Raw genomic sequence first — 20,451 nt, 5'->3', positions numbered from 1 at the left:
ATGCAACCCTGCAACCCAGCCTAGAGGAATTTTAAAATGCCTATGCTGCTGAGCTTGGCTGTGTTTCCTAACGAATCCACCCCCATTAGGTGTAGTATTTTATGTTGGGCGACACAAACACGTAGTTCCTATTTCCATGGATGCACATTTCCTGAAAGCATTGCACCTGAGGATGCCGCTCTGTCCCTGTCGAGGCATTAAACTCTAAGCAGTCACGACCTGCACTCACAGAAGAGCCACATGGTCACTTCAATGAGAAAAATTATCTGGCCCCGGGCGCCACTTTCTACAGCCACAGCATCTCCGGCAGGGGCAGAGGAGAGCGAGGGTGAACAGAGGCAACCGGGAGCGACGGACAACACGCCTGACACTTCGCCTCTGCCCTCAAAGCCTTTTCTCGAACGGGGCACTAGGGACACGTAGCGAGTGGCCGGGGTCTCCGCCGGGGACCGACCTCTAAGGACCCGCGAACTCGTCCTTGGGGACGAGGCGCAGCCACCCGACCCACCGAGGCAGGGGCTCCAGCCTGCTCGCCGCTCGCAAAGGAGAGACCGGGCGCCCGCCGCCTCTCTGCCGCGGAGGGGGGCGCAGCGCTCACGCGAGCCCACATTTTTTTTTCTTTTGCGCCTCCTGTCACGCGCGCGAGAGAGAAGGCGAGCAAAGCCGAGAACAGGGCAGACTCCGCAGCGACCCTGTAGAGGGCCGCCGGCGGCGGCGTGCGCGCGAGTGCGCGGAGGGAGGGCAGCCCCGACGACCCGGCGCCCGCGCTCCCGCTCCCGCCCGCTCCCGCTTACCTGCCGGGGTCGCCCCGAAGACTCGTACCACCGGCACCTTCTTGACAGGGAGCTGGGTGAGCGGGGATTGGCAGGTATCCAGCCCCGGCAGCGGGCTGGCCATGTAGTAGTCGGCAGTCACTATCCGCACAGAAAACATGTTCGCCGCCGCCGCCACCGCCACCGCCTCCCCTCCACTCAGCGACCTGGCAGCAGCGGCGGCGGCGGGCTCCGCAGAGGCGCCTCCTCCCCTTCCTCCTCGGTTCGGCTTTTCCCCCCCGCCCCTCGCACGGACGCCGGGACGAGCGGCAGCGGCGGCGGCGCGCGGAGGCTGCGGAGGCTGTGTGCTGCCGCCGCCTCCTCAGACGCTCCGGGCGAGAGGCAGCGGGAGAGAAGCCCTCGCGCGTTCGTCGGGTCGGGTGGTACCGCTGCTGCTGCCGCCACGGCCGCCGCCGCCGGGAATCACACGGGCTCCTCGGTCCCAGGCTGCAGCTCTTGTTGCCATGATGATGATGTCACGGACGCAACCACTGGGGGAGGGGAGGAGGGGTGTGTGTGTGCGCGCGCGCGAGCGGCGACGGGGGGGGGGGAGGAGGCGGGCGGGCGCGCGCCCGGGGTGGGAGGGGACGAGGAGGGGGTTCTCCCCCGCTCGGAGCGCGCGGCTGGGGAAGAAGCTGGCGGGAAGCCGGGCCGCGCGCCGAGGAATCGATGATTCGGCCTGTGGGCCGGGTCACTGCGGCGGGGCCCGGGGAGCGCCGATAGCATGGATAGGCTCAGAGGGGCGCAGGGTTTTGGCGGCTTCCCGAGTTCCCCTCGCCGACCGCCATGTCACATCTTACGGAAGAGGCGGGGGCTGCCGCGGAGAGGATATTTTTTGTTTTGTTTTGTTTTCACAAGGTAAGGGAAGCCGCCAGCGGGAGAAGGGAGGCGCGGCACAGACCTCGGGCGGCCCTGGCCGAGCGGGAGGGTGGGAAGGAGGGAGGGCGGGCCGGGCGGGCGAGCGAGCGGGCGGGCGGAGCGTTGGACGTGCCGGCCCTTCTCAGGTAACGCGGCGGCGGAGCTGGAGCCCGGGCCAGCTCGAGGGGCGGGGGCGCGCGGGCCTCGGCCTATAAAAGGGCCGCCCTGGCGCTCGCTCCCTCCTCCGCCCTCCCCTCCCCCCAGCTCCGGGCGAGCCTCGCGCCCCGCCTCGCCCGCCTCCTCTTCTGCGGTGCTGCAGTGACTGCGCCCGGCCACTTAAGGAGATTTATTCACGCGCGGCCCTGCCCAGCTTTGCCCAAGCTGGGCAGATACACCGACAGCACAGGGATTTCCCACCGTCGTGGTTTTCTCCACCCCCCCACTCCCCCACCGCCTGCCCCTCTCGCACTAGGACAACCACTGTGGGTTCCCCCGCGCAGGCTACACACACACACCCCACACACACACGCGGCACGAGCGAGAACACGGAAAGACTTGTTTGCTCCACTCACCTCCCTCCCTCCACTCCTCTCGCGGCTGCTCGGAGAGCCCCGAGAGCCTTTCAGAGAAAATGTTGGCAAAAGGGAAAGGCTCCTAAAAGTCGGCGTGTTTTCATTCACTCTTAGTGCAAGATTTTACTACGGGTTGACACAGAAGAAAAAGGGGGTGGGGTAAGACATAAAATAAAAACCAACTTTATTTGGAGCTAGAAAGGAGATGAAGTGGCACAGTTAGGGATTGGGGGGTGCGGGGGCAACAGATGCTGCTGGTGAGGATGTTAAATTAGAACCTATGGATTTTGTCTGGCTTGGTCACTAATACTGGGCGTGACCTCGGACAAATAATTTGATTTTTTTAGGCCTCGTTTTTCACAGGTGAGTCGTCGCCGCCGCCCCCCCCCCCAATTCCGCCCCAACAAAAAGATTAAAGTAATAGGAAGCAGAAACTACAGTTTTCAGCTTTGAAATTTGCCACTGAAATTAGGACACTTGACAGTCATTATCCATCCAAAGTAGAGTTCATTCTGTCCCACTTAAAAAATTATACAGGTGCATTTTACTGCTTGTTATATTGCCTTGTATCTGGAGTGGGGTGAGAGCTCCTTGTTCACAGTCAATTGTGGATTTTCACATAAAATCAAAAGGCTTAAAGGGACACATTGCAGAACGCAGCGTTCCATACTAACAAATGTTAATATGAATTTATGCTTAGGGTGATTTGAGACTAATCAATACAGTAAATTTGCCTCAAGAGCATCATAAGAAGTGGCAAGACTAGGATGTAACCTACTAACAGCTATAGTACAGAGAATTTTTTACAAATTGACTTAAGTATTAGAAGACTATAGAAGAGACTTTAAAATATGACTTCCACACACAAGCCTTTTGTTCATCAGCAGTGTATGTATGCACTTACCGTGTGTTCTTTGGTACAAATAAACATTTTATACAGTCAGAATGTCAGATGGACAACACCAGTGATTTCCATGATGTCCATCAGTTAGAAACAATATAATTTAAAAATTACGCATAGACTTCATCAAAATATAATATAATAGTCTCAATTTTATACTGCTTGAGATATACAGGGCTGGCTGGTGGGGTTGCTAAGAATATGTTTCCATTTTCCATCCCCCCAACATGTGATTTAGTAAGTGACAAAATATTAAAATTAACAAAAAATATCCTAAATTTGTAGATTGGTGGTCTTGCTGCATGTCCTGTAGCACTTAGGATATTTTTTTGTTAATTTTAATATTTTGTCACTTACTAAATCACATGTTGGGGGGATGGAGAATGGAAACCTGTATGCTTAGCAACCCTACCAGCCAGCCCTGTATATCACAAGCAGTTAACATTTGTCAGTTATTGGAGCTCATTGACTGACATTTATCATCTCACCTATTTACCCAGAGCCTTTCAACCCTTCCATGACAATACTTTTAAACATCAGGTGAAAACATTTGCTTTTAACAATTATCTGTAATTGTAGGCAGAGACCATCTATATGAGGGGGAAGGAGTAGGTATATGGTGACTTAGTCAACAACAGGCAGCCCATTCTATATCACTGGCTTTCCTCACTATGTCCAGAACACTTGACAAGAAGAAACATAAGGAGGAAAAGAATTTATTTTGGTTTAAAGTTCTAAGGAATAAACTCTGTAAATGTGAGGAAGACATAGTCGTGAGAATGTGAGGTAACTGCTCATTTTTGTCCACTTAGGAAGCAAAGAAAGATGCTCAGTTCAGTTTCATCTTTTAATTTATGCAGGGATTCAAGATTATAAAATATTGATGTTCACAGTCGGTGTGGGTCTTCCCTCATCCGTTAAACCATTCTAGAAATACCCTTGTATTTCTGTGGTGATTCTAAATCTGACCAAGTTAACAATGAAGATTAACCATCATAACCTTCTAGCTTGCTCTTCTGTACTTTAGAAGCTGGCTTTTATAGTATTATAAATATAGTAATAAAAACTGGTTTTCAGACTCCCTTGCAGCTAGGGTACTAAGATTAGTCATGTGATGATAAATTTTCTAATTTTAGCCAAATAGCTAAACTCTAATATTTAATATTCAAGTTTCTAAAGTTACTCCCAAGCCACCAGAATGACTTTTTACTTAAATATAAATTAGTTGAAAAGGGTACTAATTAGTTTTCAGCAATCAAATGTACCGAATCAAAGTGTGTTTCTAAAAGTAAACAACATTACCATTCACCTGTATTTGGAAAGGAGCTTTTCTGGCAAACACCATAATGAGAGTGTCTGATTCTTCTGTGAGGAGTGCTAACTTTTGTCTGTTGTCACAAATGATGACTGGTTAGATAGTATGTATTTATGAGTTTCCACAAGAATTACACTAATATGAGGTGTACGTTTTTCTAGGCATTGTTTTTCCTGGAAGTTGTTTCTAACTACTTTCTGAACCTGACTCTCTGGCTTTGAGAGATTTGTGTGATATAAATCTCTTACTACTTAAAAAAAAGAAATAAAATAAAAATTTTTTAAAAGCCCAGTCATGTCTAATTGCATTAATTTGTGGGCCTCAGAGCAATATGAAAATGTAGGCTTGTGATTCAGGTACAGAGACAAAATGTCATTTTCTATACTAAACTATCATGTTGTTACTGCCTCCTCTTCTTCTCTTTCCCCTTTCTCCTTCCATTGACAATGTTGTTTTCCAAATTTGCTGATTTGTAGCCCAGACTGGCCTGGAACATATATGATCCTTCTGTTCCAGCTTTCTGAGTGCTAGGGTTAGAGGCATGCAGTGCCATCCTTGATTTAATTTGTTTTTTACTGTCACTTTAAGAAAAAAAAATGAAAATGTAAATTCCTATGATGAATTACACCATTCATCTTTATATTGCACAAAGCAGTTTAAAATGCAAATTTAACAGTACCTGATCGGAATTTCATGGCTTCTACATTCATATGTATTTGTGATGTCACAACAGTGTAAACTCAGCACAAAATGAACTCAACTGTTTTTATTTCCTTTCCTGTTATGCATATGGTCTAACAATATTCTCTACCTTCTGCTTACTGGTGAGTAAGGAAGAGCTAAAAGAAACAAAGACTAGATTGTTCTTTTATGTTATTTTCAAGTAAGTGATTGGTCTCAGGAAAGAAACATGAGTAAGAAGGGACTTATAGGATGCTTTGCTCACTTGCATTTCTTGTATGTTACCACCTTCTTTATGCACATGCAGCAAATTTTAATTCAAATGAAAATCATAGCATCTTAGAATTTTCAGTACCTTGACTAACTCAGTCATATATACAACATGCTTGTCACGTGGACTCTGATTTTGTCTTGTCCTCAGGAAACATCATTCAGACAGTATACAAATAGGTAGTGTACTGCCTGGTTTTGTATGTCAACCTGACACAAGCTGGAGTTATCACAGAGAAAGGAGCCTCCCTTGAGGAAATACCTTCATGAGATCTAGCTGGAAGGCATTTTCTCAATTAGTGATCAACGTGCGAGGGCTGATTGTAGGTGGTACTGTCCCTGGTCTGGTAGTCTTGGGTTCTATAAGAAAGCAAGTTGAGCAAGCCAGGTGAAGGAAGCCAGTAAGTAACATCTCTCCATGGCCTCTCCATCAGCTGCTGCTTCCTGCCCTGTATATGTTACAGTCCTGACTTCCTTTGGTGATGAACAGCAATGAGGAAGTATAATCTGAATAAACCCTTTCCTCCCCAACTTGCTTCTTGATCATGATGTTTTGTGCAGGAATAGAAACCCTGACTAAGACAGGTGGCTAGTAGGAAAAGACATATATAGTCTTTGCCTTTATGTATGTTCTGTTGTGTCACTGGACTTAACTTAGTAATTGTCTTAGTTAGTTTTACTTCTGTGAACAGACACAATGACCAAGGCAACTCTTAAAAGGACAACATTTAATTGGAGCTGGCTTACAGGTTCAGATTGAGTCTATCATCATCAAAGTGGGAACATGGGAGCATCCAAGCAGGCCTGGTGCAGGAGTTGCTGAGAGTTCTACATCTTCATATGTAGGCTGCTAGCAGAATATTGGCTTCCAGGCAGCTAGGATGAGAGTCTTAAAGCCCACACCCAAAGAAACACACCTACTCCAGGAAGGATACACCTACTCCAATAGTGCCACACCCTGGGCCAAGCATATACAAAAACCATCACAATAATCAAATATTCAGGCAAAAAAAAAATCAGGAATTTATAGATTTTTCTGACAGCAGATCATTAAACCAAGCAAAGGGATTTCTGTGTTTCCTGTGAAACAGTCATTGTACAGGACATTTACCATCCTCATTCCCTGGATATTACATGTTGTAACAATCAGAGATCCCCCATATATTTCTAAAGCCAGCGAAAACTTGCTATTCTCTACCAATTCCTAGAGTGCTCTCTTCACTATCTATAGCTATAAACCATAACATATACACACATAAATGTATTATATATATATGTGTATATGTATATATACACATATATATATACATATATACATATATATATATATTTGAGCTTATCAAGTAAGGAAGTGGGGGAGGAAACAACAGAGTTGAGTTTAAAAGCTTTCAAATTTCATACCCAGGAGAGCAAAATCAAGGTTTTTCTCCCAGTTGTCAGCAAAAAAGATCATTTATGTTGATTATAAAACAAATTTGAGGGATAAGATTGCTAAGATAATTACTTGGGCTTTTGTATATGTGATGCTGTGAAATATGTTCAGCCTAGTTTCTTAGCATATGAGTATATAATCCTTGAGTTTGTCAAAGTAATGTGTCTTTTTGTATGCTAACAGTTGATGTCTGGCCACGCCTAGGTACCTTCTGGGTGGGACTAATCATCAGAAAGATCAAAGCAAGATTAGAGATTAAGACTTTCAGCCCCATCCTCCAACCTCTGGGGGCTTGTGAATAGTTGAAGGTGAATTGAGCATTAATTTTATCAAGTATGCTGGATAACAACCTCCATAAATAAAAAGCACAGGATAGGATTCAGAGACCTGGAGAGCTGAACACATGGATGTTACTGGGTAGTAGTATGCTGGAGGTGCATGGAAGCTGTGTACCTTTCAGCCATCTTCTCACAAATTTTCTTTATACTAAACTGAAGCAAGTTAAGTGTTTCTGAGTTCTTTAAACCACCCCTGAAAATAATTGAGCCTTAGTAGGAGTTATGGAAACCTGGAAGTATTGCCACTCATAAACACAGATTAAACAGCCTGGGGTCTTCTGTAAGCCGGAAGACCACTGATGATTGAGCCTTCACCTCTCAGATCTGATGCTGTTCCGTAGATTAGTGTGAGAACTGAGCTGAACTAGAGGCACCAGTGGCTTGCTAAGTGAGTAGGGGGAAATCCTCACACTTGTGGGATCAGAAGTGTTCCGTGACAATAGAAAAGACTTTTGAGTTTGTTCTTTCTAGTCAGTGTCAAATACAAATAAACTACAATAAATTATAGTTGACTTCAGATGGTGATTTTTGATAAGATGTGTTTTTAAGCAAATAAGGTAGGTCAGTGGTTAAGAGCATTTGCTGCTCTTGAGGTTCTGCTCAGAGTTCAGTTCCCAAGACTCTTGTTCCAGTCACCTGCGGGAGATCTGATGTCCTCTATGGACTCCATGGACATGGCCACTCATGAACATAATACACATAATTAAAAATAAAATCTTCTAAAATTAATCAAGTATTTGTTGGGCCCCAAAATGTTTTGATTTCTCTCATTTTAAACCAAACCATAGATGAATCTTTTAAAGGTCTTACCTGTTATCTTTTAAACTAATTATTGGGGGGGTGGGGAGAGTGGTATGCTGGAAGTGCTAAGTTGAAGGAGAGAAGCTAAATTTTTCTCTCTCCTATTTTTGTTCTTTAGCAGTAAGGAAGAATCTCTTAAGGAGAGACCTACTAATCCTAGAAGAGATATTTTTTTGAGAAACCAAAGCTAAAAAGCTTTCACAATAGCATATATTACAACTGAGGTCTGAGCTTTCTAGGACCCTAATTTAAATTACATATTCAGAATTTATAATGTACTTCGGGCAGGAGGGGGAGACGAGATCTCATTTTGTAGCTCAAACTGACATGGAACCCACTGTGTAGCCTAGGCTGTCTCAGGACTCCTGGCAGTCCTACCCTCAGCTGCTTAAGTACTGGGTATGAGCCACCATACCCAACTGCTACTGAAACATTTCTAATGGATTATATATATATATAAGTAGTCTGGAAGAGACTGGAAAAAACACATAAAGTTAAGACTAGATTGGTTCCAATTTAAACAATTAACAGACCAAAGAAATCTTATTTGGAACAACATATTCCAAGATAGTTTTCCTGGCCCTGAAGTTCTTACCACACCTTTATTTTCACAGTTTGAATCAAATTCCAGGAAAACTTCCCTTAATAACCTTTTTATTGGTGCTGAATTCTTCTGAGATTGATCCTCATGCTATATCTTTATTCCAGAGATCAAAAAAAGACTATTCTTAGATGTCTAAATATGGACTGTCCCTTGTATTTCTTTAGTTTTTCAATCAAATGGGTTATTTTCAATTTGATATTTTAAATGTATATCACAGATATTAAGGAAAACCATAAAGTAAGCATATTCAATCCCTCCTAGAAATGGTCTGATTAACATTTTAGTTCAATTATTTCTAGAATTATTTTCTCTGAACATATTACACAGTGGAAATAGTGCCCTAATTTTGTGTGGACAGTTTATTCTGCAATGTACTAAAGCTCCCCATGCCAATTAAAACTTTTCATATACATTATTGACTTAGTCACTGTTCTATTGCTGTGAAGAGACACTGTGACCAAGGCAACTCTTATAAAAGAAAGCATTGAAACCCATAGGCCTGCTTACAATTTTAGAGGGTTAGTCCATGATCATTATGTTAGGGAGCAAGGTGACAGGCAGTCAGACATGGTGCTGGAGAAGTAATTGAGAAATATGTCCTGGTCCACTGGTCCACAGGCAGCAAGCAGAGAAACACTGGGCTGTGGACTTTTGAAACTTCAAAACCCCTACCTACCTCAGTAACTTAGTTCTCCAGCCATCCATACTTGCTAATCCTTCTAATCTTTGAACAGTACTACTCCCTGGCGACTATCATTCAAATATATGAACCTGTGGGGGCCATTTTTATTCAAGCTAGCAGTTACTTTAATGACTGCAGGACACACAGTGACAGGGATCTAGAGTAGCCTACTTATTTTCTATTGTTGGACAACAAACTGATTCAAACTTTACAGTGTTGTAAGTAGTACATTGAGAACTTTTCTTAATTGAAACCCTTTGTCTATTTAGAATGATATCGTTAATGTTTTTTAATATTCATATTATAGTTTATTAATTTACAAGAGTGCCAATGACTGACACTTGCCATATTTCCCAACAATTACATGCCATGTTCTTGTTGCCCAGTTTGTTTGCTCTGCCTCCCCCATGTTTTTCTGATCTGTTGACTCTTAAAATTTCATCTGAAAGATCGTTTTCTTAGAGAAGCCTTTCTAAACCCTGATTATGATTCATTGTTAGGTGCTCTTTATTTTTTCTATGGCATGTATCTGATTTGTATATTACTTGAGTAATTCCTACTTTCATTGGACTACAATGCTGCAGTCATCTGGATTAGAAGGGATTATAAAGTATGTGATAAATGGTGGATGATTCATATGATCCCATAAGCATCACAGAGATATATTGAAGTCTGAGATTTAAAAGGCTGAGGAGTTATCTCTAGTTAAGAGCACTTGTTCTTGCAAAGAATCCGAGTTCAGTTCCTAATACCCACCTGGTGGCTCACAACCATCTGTACCTAGTTCCAAGATATCTGATGGCTTCCTTTGGCCCATCTGGGTATCAGGCATACTCATGATGCACATAGATACATGCAGACAAAACACAAACATAGATCTAAAAACAAACAACAACCAGATTTAAATATAAGCAGTCAAAAGGTATTTTTGTGCCAAGTATTATTCTGTGGGCTGGAAAGACCAAAAAGAAAATTATAAACATGATTTCAGTTTTATGGAGCTTAAAATCTACTGAAGAGGTCAACAAACTTCCCATTAAGGTACAAATAGTTACCATTCTAGGTTTCTCAGGCCTTATGATCTCTGTTCCAATCATTAATAGATAAAACATAAACAAGAGTGTGGTTGAGCTCTAGTCAGACTTTAAACAAAGGTTGTGGGCTACATTTGACCTGGACCCTGTTATTTATTTTTTCTAACAGACAAGAACAGCTACTAAACAGATGATTTAAAGTGATTACTTAAAAGGACAGGATAGAAGAATAAAGACTGCTTTCGAGAAAATGATTGTCTTGGTCACTTTTATTACTATGAAGAGATGTCATTACTAAGGTAACTCTTAAGAAATAAAGCATTTAGTTGGGGGCTTGCTTACAGTTTTTAGAGGTATGATCCATTATCATCATGGGCCAGGAGCATGGCAGTAAGCAAGTGGACATGGTGCAAGCTCCTGAGACTGAACTGCAGGCAGAGAGATCGACATGGGCTTCTGAACCTCCAAAGCCCACCCAGTGACAATGGGGCTGGTGACTAAGCATTTAAATATGTGAGCCCATGAGAGCCATTCTTATTCAAACCACTACAGAGACTTTAAGATTTGAAGAAGACTATCTGTTTCAACAGTAGTAGGGAACTCAGAGAAAATCTAAATGATGATAACGTGAGTTAAAAAAAATTGATTATTGAGCTTCAAAATTAATAGAAGATAAATTTGTGTGAGCAGGGCATAAAATAAAAGGACAGACTGAGAGCATGAAAAAGAGTTGCTAATAAGAACAACTAAAGAATGAGATTCAGCAGTAGCAAGAAATTGAAAACCTACAGACTCTAGTCTACTATTTGATTTGGACATTCATTGAGACATGAAACATTCAGGTTGGAAAAGATAAACCTAAGAATCTTGAGACCCTCGGTTTCTGAAGGATGCCAGTTCTAAAGGATAAATAGTAGAATAGAGCTGAGGAGTGTCTCTTCCTCTCCTGAGGATGTCCTCAGGAGTCTGGAAAGGGATACAAGTGCAGCAGCTCAGGGATCCTCAGTCCCTAGCACAAATAAACCTGACCTCCACTCCCATCCTCCAGGAAAAACTGACCTGGTTGGCAATATTTTTCCCCCTAAAAGTTTTTAAAGAGTAGGAATAAAGTTATTTCAACATCAATAAAAATGTTACAAAGTTTGCACAAGGACAAGCATAGTTTGTGTTCAGAAACACCAGCTCAAACATTTTCACTTATATTAAATGTGCATTTTATTATTTAGTTCTAATCTTTTCGAGTTATTGCCCTAGTATTCCTAAAGTCCTTTGTTAGATTCTCTGGGTGATTCTAAAAAGCAAAGCAAGACATAGCCCAGGGCTCAAGCATTGCACTGCTGTTGACGCATGTTGTAAGTTTCTTGACACTGAGAGCCATACTTGATATTTCCTTTTTACTTTGCATAGTAATAAACATTTGGCTGTTGATGCAGAAATCCTTTTTTCCCATTAGCCTCTGCATTGCACCGTTTGTTGAGTAAACAGTGCCCAATCTGGCAACTTCTGTATGACTTAAACAAAACATGCAGCCGTCTAAACCAGTTAATATTCTCTAAAGCCGTCAGGAACACCAGTGTCCAGCTTGTTGAAGGTAGAAATCTTATGTGTAAAGACCAGCCTGCCAGGAAATAGTGTGCTACCATGTTCTTTGAAGTTTATAAAGAACTGTTGTATATCTTTATTTTCACATTTACCAAAAAAAAAGAGAGAGAGAGAGAGAGAGAAAAGTAGTTGATAGCTACCCTATATTCTCACCAGAAACTTTCAAGTCAGAACTATATAACAATCGAGTTATAATTTATTTTCCTAAACTTAGGAGAGCAGGAGCCTATATTTTGCTTGTTACCAGAATTAGCAAGAGACATCATTCTTCATTCAAATTAGCCAAGAAAACCTAGCCTCAGAATGAAAAGATGGACCAGTGGTTCTTCATGAGTCTGAAGAACTAGCTTATGAATGAAGATGAACATTACTTATTCTTGCTAAGCTCCTGCTTGGGTGTGGATTTGTGTGGTTTACACTAACAGTTTACAGCACAAGAAGGACCCCTCTTTTAGAGTATTCATTCACTTAAATTAAGTATACCCAGTATCTTTCAAGACTTAATTTATTGAAGGTTTAAAATGTAGCCTACAGATTTTCTTCACCTGTTTTTCCTGCACTCATCCTAATGAACTCAGTGTCCATGTAGTTAGCCTGTGTACTACTGTTGATTAAGAAAGGTTATATCTTGTAATACCTCAGACCTAATATTCTAAAATATAGTGTTATAAATTCTCCCATATCTACCCCAAATTAGCATTTCCTTAACCTGCTTGTCTCCCTTGATTCTCATTTTCTTTCAGCCACTCACTGCTTTTCTATACCTTTGCTCATGCCATATATCCAAAGTTCATAAATGTAGGCCTTACGTTCTCCAGCCAGTCTTGATTTTAGCCTTCTCAATAAGTTTGCTTGCCTGACACTTCACCTCCAGTGCTTTCCCCTCAAAGTCAGTCTGCTGTCCGTTTCTGATCTGTCTGCCATGGGACCTGTAGTCTGTAGACTTTGATCTCCCTCACAGCCTTCTCCTGTCTTCACTTCCTTTCTTCCCTAGCTGCCTTAAATTATGTCACTACTCTTGCCAGAAGCCAGACTCTCTTTCCCTGATCTGCAACTTGTGTAAGTAACCACCAAATTTAGCCTGGTGCCTGTACTCAGATGATACGGTGCACCTACATGTAAAAAAGACTTCAGTGTAGCTTGATATTTTAGCATGGTACATTTAAGATCACAGGCTTCGGTTAGATTCCTCTTTATCCATGCTGATGAGAATGGAGCTCTGTACTTTATAGCATATTAGGTTCATACTTTAAATGCCAGCAAATTCTCCTTCCTATATCTCAAGTAGTTAAGAGCACATTTTGGGTGTTATCTACTCTAACTCTGGTATAGCTTCTGGGCTTACTTTCCTCTTTTACCTTATGGTTGGGGGAGTCTAGTACATCTGATAGGGTAAATTACTAATACTTTGGAAATTAACATTTGATCAATTTAAAAGAACACACCTTAGATATTCTGGGATGAAATTATAACTAAAGAGAAATCACTCCTAAGGATAGTGACTAGCTAAGGAGGATTTTATAAACCTAAGTACTCGAGACTCAGGTCCCTTGACACATTTCATTCTTCCCTTTCACACTTTCCAAAAAATTATATGCTTTCCTTTCCTTAACGTAGCTTAGAGACAGTGCTAGTTGAGTGAGCATTGGTGATGTTCTTATTTATAACTACAGATAATGTAGTACATGGTAGAATAGAACAGTAACTAAGAATTGAGGCTCTGCAACCCAGTTTCTCTTTCCTGCTCCATAACTTGACTTGTTACTTTCTGTGTTATATTTGTCTCGTCTGTTAAATATAAACATGGCAGTACTTACCTTACAATGCTGTGACAGTCCAATTATGTATACTAAATGAGTTAACCTTAGGCTGGTAAGCACTCACTGGTTTAAGCTTTTAGTCTCAATTTAGACACATCTATTTCATAAAAATAGCCTTATTCACTAATAATATTAGAAAAATTTCAAAAGCTAGGAACTATAGGAATTTCAGTGATAATATGTTAAAAGTAACATTTAGAATTGTAAAATATTGAAGAAATTATTTAGTAGATCATTGGTTCTTAATCAGTAACCTGCATCAGAATTGTTTACAAGGTATTTAAAGACAGTTTCCTGAGCTCTCCCTTTCACATCCACTAAGTCAGAATGGCCATGGGCAAGCCTATCATAGGCTTCCAATCAAGAACCAATGGAGTGTGTAAAGATTTTAGATTGTAGATGGGAATATTGAGACTCGAAGTAAATGCTCACAGAGTGCTCCCTAAAACAAGAGTCATTCAAGCATCCACATCACTTACCTCCTCTTTGCATAATCTCCCTCTGTATGTGCTTGCCTCATACACTGAGAGAATCTAATAGAGAAATGTGTCTCTCTTTCAACAAAACGAAAAGAGTAAGAAGCACTCTTATTTATTTATTTATTTATTTATTTTTATAGTAAGAATAGAGTGCATGGGGAAGGGAGTTAAGAGTGTAGTAGAGGCAGAGAAAGGGAGAGACGGACAGACAGAGACAGAAGGAGTGAGTAGAGTATGTAGAGGAGTAAAGAAGTAGAGTCGGCCATGAGCACATCATGGAGTGGGGGAGGGAGGAGAGGACAGAGCGTGTGTGTGTGTGTGTGTGTGTGTGTGTGTGTGCGTGCATGCGTGTATGTGTGTGGTGGTGGTGTCATTATGTATTCCACATTCTCCATCTTATTTTTTTTTCAGACAGTGTCTATCAGTGAACCTAGAACTTGCTGTTTGGCTAGCCTGACTGTTCAGCAAGCCTGTAGGATCCACCTATCTTAGTTCACCTAACCCCAGTGCTGGGGTTACAAATGTTATCAGCCATACTTGGGCTTTTGTCTTTGTGGGTGCTAGGGATAAAAATTCGGGTCTGCAGGCTTGTGCATCGGTCACTTCTACTGAGCCATCTTTACAGCCCCAGTAAGTATTTGTGATGGTTTGTATATACTCTGCCCAGGGAGTGGCACTATTAGAAGGTGTGGCCCTATTGGAGTAGGTTTGTTACCCTGGGTATGGGCTATAAGAACCTCATCCTAACTGCCTGGAGGCCAGTATTCTACTAGCAGCCTTCAGATGAAGATGTAGAACTCTCAGCTCCTCCTATACCGTGCCTGCCTGGATGCTGCCGTGTTCCTGCCTTGATGATAATGGACTGAACCTCTGAACCTGTAAGCCAGCGCCAATGAAATGTTGCCTTGGTCATGGTGTCTGTTCACAGCAGTAAAACCCTAAGTAAGACAGTACTTTTAATGGGCACTTTATTAGGCTTTAAAAGTAACATTTTCTATGTAATTCATGCTAGGACCCTTTAAAATAAGATTTAAAGTAAATTGTGTTGTGTTTTTCATGTGGGCATCAGCCTTTATCTCAGTACTTCCCGCCAGTTAGGACAAGAGGCACTGTGTGGTAGAAGGCTGCTTAGTTCATACTCAGATTGAGAGACTAACAAGTGTTCCACAGCTTACGTTAGTTGTGCTGAGGGTTACAGCTTTCGGAAATAAATGTGTAGTGCTTATAATTAAGTGGACTTTTTTATTTACAACTTTAAGGGATTTGTTTGCTTTATTTTTTAGCATAACCATTGTAAACTATTTTAGGATTTTCTAAAATAGTTGCTGGAAAAAAATTAATAGCTGTTAGGTTCTTGTGTAACTTTAATGATTGGTAAATTAAAAGACTAAAAACCGTGTTGAAAAGGAAGACTAAAAACTATGGTAAAGAAGAGGAAGAAAATTTAGGTTTTTTTATTTTATTTTATTTGTTTGTTTTGGTTGGTTTTTTTTGTTGTTTTGTTTTGTTTTTTGTTGTTTTGTTTTGTTTTTTGTTTTTGTTTTGTTTTCTCTATACAGAGAAAACAGGGTTTCTCTGTATAGCTCTGGCTGTCCTGGAACTCACTTTGTAGACCAGGCTGGCCTCTAACTCAGAAATCCGCCTGCCTTTGCCTCCAGAGTGCTGGGATTAAAGGCATGCGCCACCACGCCCACCTCTGGGCTTTTTGTTTTGTTTTGTTTTTAACTTTAAACTTTTTTAAAATTAGGTATTTTCTTCATTTACATTTCAAATGCTATCCCAAAAGTCCCCCATACCCTCCCTCCCCCGGTTTTTTTTTTTTAATTTTATAGAGTAGTGATATTATCTTTTAAAAATTCTGTTCTTAATCTATAGTATTAGTTACCTTTTGTTGATATAATAAAAGATTATGATTGAAGGAAACTGGGGGCAAGTAGAGGTGTTTGGCTTATAGTTTAAGAAATGTGAGTCTGCTCTTCCCAGTGTTCTCTTGTGGGTTAAAATGGTGGCCCATGTGGAGCCCAGGACTCTGGCTGCTGGGTGAAGCAGAGCACTGGAAGTTTGACAGTGCACACCGCATGCTGCCACCAGGTGGGTGTTAGGCTGTGAGAAGCCTCAGGACTCCGCTTTTGGGATGAGAAAGCACAGTCTATGGTCCCCGTGGACTGCCGGAGTTGGCTTGGACTCTTAGGCACCACAGAGCCGCTGGGTGCCACAGAAGAGCCTGTTCTGGGGTCCCTGGGCCTGCAAGGAGGCTGAGAATGACAAGTTCTCAAACTCTTGGGCACTGCAGATGCTGCTGGATGCCTCAGAGGAGCTGAGAATGGAGTGTCAGCCTGCAGGCTGGCTCTAGCCCAGGGCCAAAGGGAAAAGATGGGGAGGAGAGTGCCCTTGGCTTGTTCTGGCGAGCCTGAGGTTAAATACCTTTTGCAGGTAGGAGTGTCTAGGAAGGGGAGCTAAGAGGTAGTAGAGGCAGAGAAAGGCGGGGGGGGGGGGGGGGGGGGGGGGGGGAGGGAGAGGAAAGGAGAGGAGGAGAAGAGGAGAAGAAGAGAAAAGAGGCCGGCCATGGCCACATGGAGGGGGGAGGGGAGGGAGAGAGGGGAAGCAAGAGGGCAAGAGAGAGAGAGGCAAAACTAAGAGAGTAAGAGTAAGAGAGGGAGGAGGAGGAGGAAAACAGCCCCTTTTATAGTGGGCCAGGGGTACCTGGCTATTGCCAGGTAACTGTGGGGTGGAGTTGAAACAATACCAGGAGCTTGCTTGGAACATTGCCCTATACGACTGATGGCCACAGAATTATGGAGAGCTGAGACTTGTGTCAGGAGCCTGGTGTCTGGGGGTATGGCAAACACCTTCCATTCCTTGCAGGAACATCTGCCGAGTCTCCGGGCTTTAAATCGTCACACAGATACAGTAAGACCTTAGAAGTAAGTTCTTACTGGCAAACAGTTCCTTTCTTACTTGGAATGTGGTTCTTCGGCCTTTATCTTGATTCAGTGAGATCCTTGATAAATTCTGCTTTGTATTGTTTAGTCCAAATTACAAAATTGTTCCTAAGCTTTAGTTAAAAAAAAAAAAAAAATCCCTACATGAAGGTTGAGTGTGCCTTTTTACCAGCACTTAGAAGGCAGAGACACATGGATCTCTCTGAGTTTGAGACAGTTGCTCTGCATAGCTAGTTCCAAGTCAGCCAGGGCTACACAGTGAAACTTCTGTTTCAAAACAGACCACAACAAAATGCCCGTTGATAACCAGGTGCAGACTGTTAGACAGTTGGGAACATGGAACGAGAGTATTGTCCTCAGTGTGGGGTCATTGATTCAGCAGCAGCATCACCTCAAACTCTGTTGGAAATTCAGTCTCATGGTCCACCTTAAGCTTATTAATTTTGACTTTCTGAGTATGGAACTCCAGCATTTTGAATATTAACAAGCTCTCTCATAGAGAAACTAAACTAGAGCTTAATGTGAAGATTAAGGTAATAGTAAAATTGTGTGAATCAGATATATGATGCTCACTCTTGAGAGTAGCTCATTTCTGGAAGAATGAGAAAGGATGGACAGCTAAGGTAGTAAGTAAGCAATAAGGTAAACAATGACACAGCAGCCTAGGGAGGGGGTGGGTGCTGCACACCTTTAGTCCCAGCACTTGGGAGGCAGAGGAAGGCAGATCTCTGGGAGTTCGAGGCCAGCATAGTCCGCAATTTGAGTTCCAGGACAGCCAGGGCTACACAGAGAAACCCTGTCTTGAACAGGGAGTTGGGCGTGGAGGGGTTGGGGAGGAAGAATGAGAGAGAATGAGCATGAACAATTCTGCTTAAAAAGGAGGGAAATTTTTAACAGTGGTGTTGGGACAAATAGGAGGACACATTTCCCTAGGTCACCAGTAGATGTCAAGCACTGTAAAAGCATTATTTAGCTCTACTAAGATCACTATTAGTGTTGGTAAATTCTTTATGTTTGTATTTTAAGCACTTCTTGTGATGCTCATTTCCCTGTAGATATGCAGTGATGTTGAGAGGCGGGAGCAATGTGGCTCCCAACAGCAGCTGTTGGAGTCTCTCTTTCTATTCCCACTGCCTTGAGCAAAAGGACTCTTGGTCTCATAACCAAGTGGGCTGCAGTAGACCAGCAGCAGCTCTCTGGAGCACTCCATAGACACCTTGAGAAACTACAGAAAAGTGGCAGTGGATTGCTTCTGGTTCCTGATGGTATAGCCTCAGCCAGAGCTGTTTGAAATAAATTGTACTACACATTTTGCTATCACAAGTCTTGAAAAACTCTAGGTGACCCTGCAACTGTTTCCTTGGCCAGAGCAAGAGCATTTCTGCTGATAGTGTAAGGATAGTTGTAACTAGTGCTAAGAGGCAAGGCTGTGTGATTAGTCCAAAATGTATGCCTTAATGACCATGATTGATGCTAAGAGGCAAAGCAAAGTGGTCCAGACATCCCTTTCTAGGTCTATATAAGCAGACAGCTCAAGCTCACTTAGGGATGCCGTGAGAGACACCACTGTCCTGCCTTTCTTGGTGTTGCAACATCAGGCCCAATAAAAGGCTTCTCTCAAGTGGCCTTTTTTTTTCTGTAGAGTAGTGTCTTTTTCTTGTCTGTTAGTAGTGCTTGCTGAGCTGGTAATGTGAAGAAGGCAACAGCAGAGACAGCAAAGGAGTGGTGGTCATGGCAGAGGTAGCAGAAGCCCAGTGGCAGGAGTCCCTGAGCAGTGAGCAGTCCCTGTGTGAAAGCAATCAGACAGCTATCTGCTTTCCAGCTAAAGAAGCTGCAGTGACCAGGAAAGAGGTAATAGAATGAGAGTCGGAGAAAGAGGACAGAGATCTGAAAATAAAGCAGGGTAAGAGGCTGTAAGATGCTAGAGAAGAGGACCTGCATACCAGGGTGCTAGAAAAAAGTCAAGGCCAAGGGTCTCAGACCCTGGACTGTAATAAACACAGGTTGCTGCTAAGGGTAGCAGAACTTGTGGCCTGCATGAGGACTATAACATTAGAGGTGCCACTTATTTGCTGCTGCTGTGGCCACTGCCTGCCACTGCCGCTCAGTGCATGAAATGAAAAATTGCCAAAGACTAGAACTTAAAGGGCTTCCTTCTCCTTGCCTTCCACAATTGGTCTCTGGATATAACCCGAAACTATGGACTTGTGTGAAATATTTCCATTTAGGTGGGTGAGGAAGGTCCCAGGGCTTTAGAACTCAGTCACACATTTTTTGGTAGCAGTTGGAAGAGAGTTGTTTGTTGGCTGTAGTTGTACATTTCTATCATCTCAGCACTGGGAGGAGAGATAGGTTGCTGCAAGATTGAGATCAGCCTGAGCTATGTAGTAAGACTATATCCAAGGAGAGAGATGGGGACAGGGAGGGTGAATTAATACAGATAATAGATATATTTACCTTTAGTGGTTTGGGACTACAAAAAAGTAAGTTAAAGTAATGTCAGAATAAGGTTTTGATAGCTTTTTTAAAATAAAGAATATGTACTTTAGTTGTGTAACAAACATTCCAAAACACAGAGCCTATGAAAATAATTACTATTATACCTCTCATGTATGCAGATTGGCTGGTGTCAACAGAAATTGCTTGTACAGCTGCAAGCCTACTGAGAGTTTTAGTCTAAATTAGGCTATTCCACTTACCATCATTTTTATCTTTATTTAGCTTGCATGTTCTTCTCTTAGAAATAGGGAACATTCTTAAGGCAAATAGAAATGCATAGGTCTCTTGAGATCTAGAGTCCAAAATCACATATTTATACTTCTGATTCATTCTGTGACCATAGCAGTTTGTGTGGCCCAGTCTATATTCAAGGGGTAGGAAGTAGAATGTCTCTCTGGAGAGGAATTGCAAAGTGACATGACAATTGTATGTGTTCAAGACAGGTTAAATAATAGAATGAGGAAGAGAAGAAAGGAAGGAGAAAGTTGAATGCCATGGGTGTTAAGGTTTAGTATCGCCACAGCGGGCCATGTGCTAACTTTGTTCCCAGGCTGTCATTAGGAGGTGATAGGAAAACTCTGTAGAATAAGTGGCAGATCCTTAAATCATTGGGTCTGTGTTCTTGAAGGGAAATCTGGAGCCTGTCTCCTTGTTTCCTAGCTCATGGCAGGTTCTGTCCTGTGTCCCTGCCATGTATCTTTACCAGAGGCACAAAGCATTTGTGCAACTGGTCTGAGATTGGAATGCCTATAAGAATGGGCAGAAATAAAGCTGTCTCTTCATAAACTAATTGCTTTAAGTGTTTCATT

General features: G+C 42.6%; 1 protein-coding gene and 1 long non-coding RNA gene across 7 annotated transcripts in view; one reads left to right on the top strand and one right to left on the bottom strand.

Annotated features, from left to right (window-relative positions):
* The window catches only part of Rev3l (REV3 like, DNA directed polymerase zeta catalytic subunit), a 143,651-nt gene extending 141,804 nt beyond the window's left edge, over positions 1-1,847 (bottom strand). For 3 of the 6 annotated variants that reach the window (XR_380057.4, XM_006512622.3, XM_017313854.2), the window contains exon 1: positions 795-1,847. Coding sequence is in view for 3 of the 6 variants with exons in the window: in XM_006512622.3 (XP_006512685.1) it covers positions 795-933 (139 nt within the window). In the remaining 3 variants the exon portion in view is untranslated. The remainder of the gene's footprint in view (positions 1-794) is intronic. The other 3 variants (XM_006512623.4, XM_006512624.4, NM_011264.3) reach the window with 3 other exon arrangements.
* Positions 1,401-20,451, top strand: part of E130307A14Rik (RIKEN cDNA E130307A14 gene) — a 110,597-nt gene continuing 91,546 nt past the window's right edge. The window contains exon 1 of the long non-coding RNA NR_038037.1: positions 1,401-1,670. This is a non-coding gene — a long non-coding RNA (RIKEN cDNA E130307A14 gene). The remainder of the gene's footprint in view (positions 1,671-20,451) is intronic.

The sequence above is a fragment of the Mus musculus genome, chromosome 10 (genome assembly GCF_000001635.26).
Source record: "Mus musculus strain C57BL/6J chromosome 10, GRCm38.p6 C57BL/6J".
NCBI classification, from domain to species: domain Eukaryota; kingdom Metazoa; phylum Chordata; class Mammalia; order Rodentia; family Muridae; genus Mus; species Mus musculus.
The sequence above is the reverse complement of the archived record's forward strand: the minus strand, read 5'-3'. Positions and strand labels throughout refer to the sequence as shown.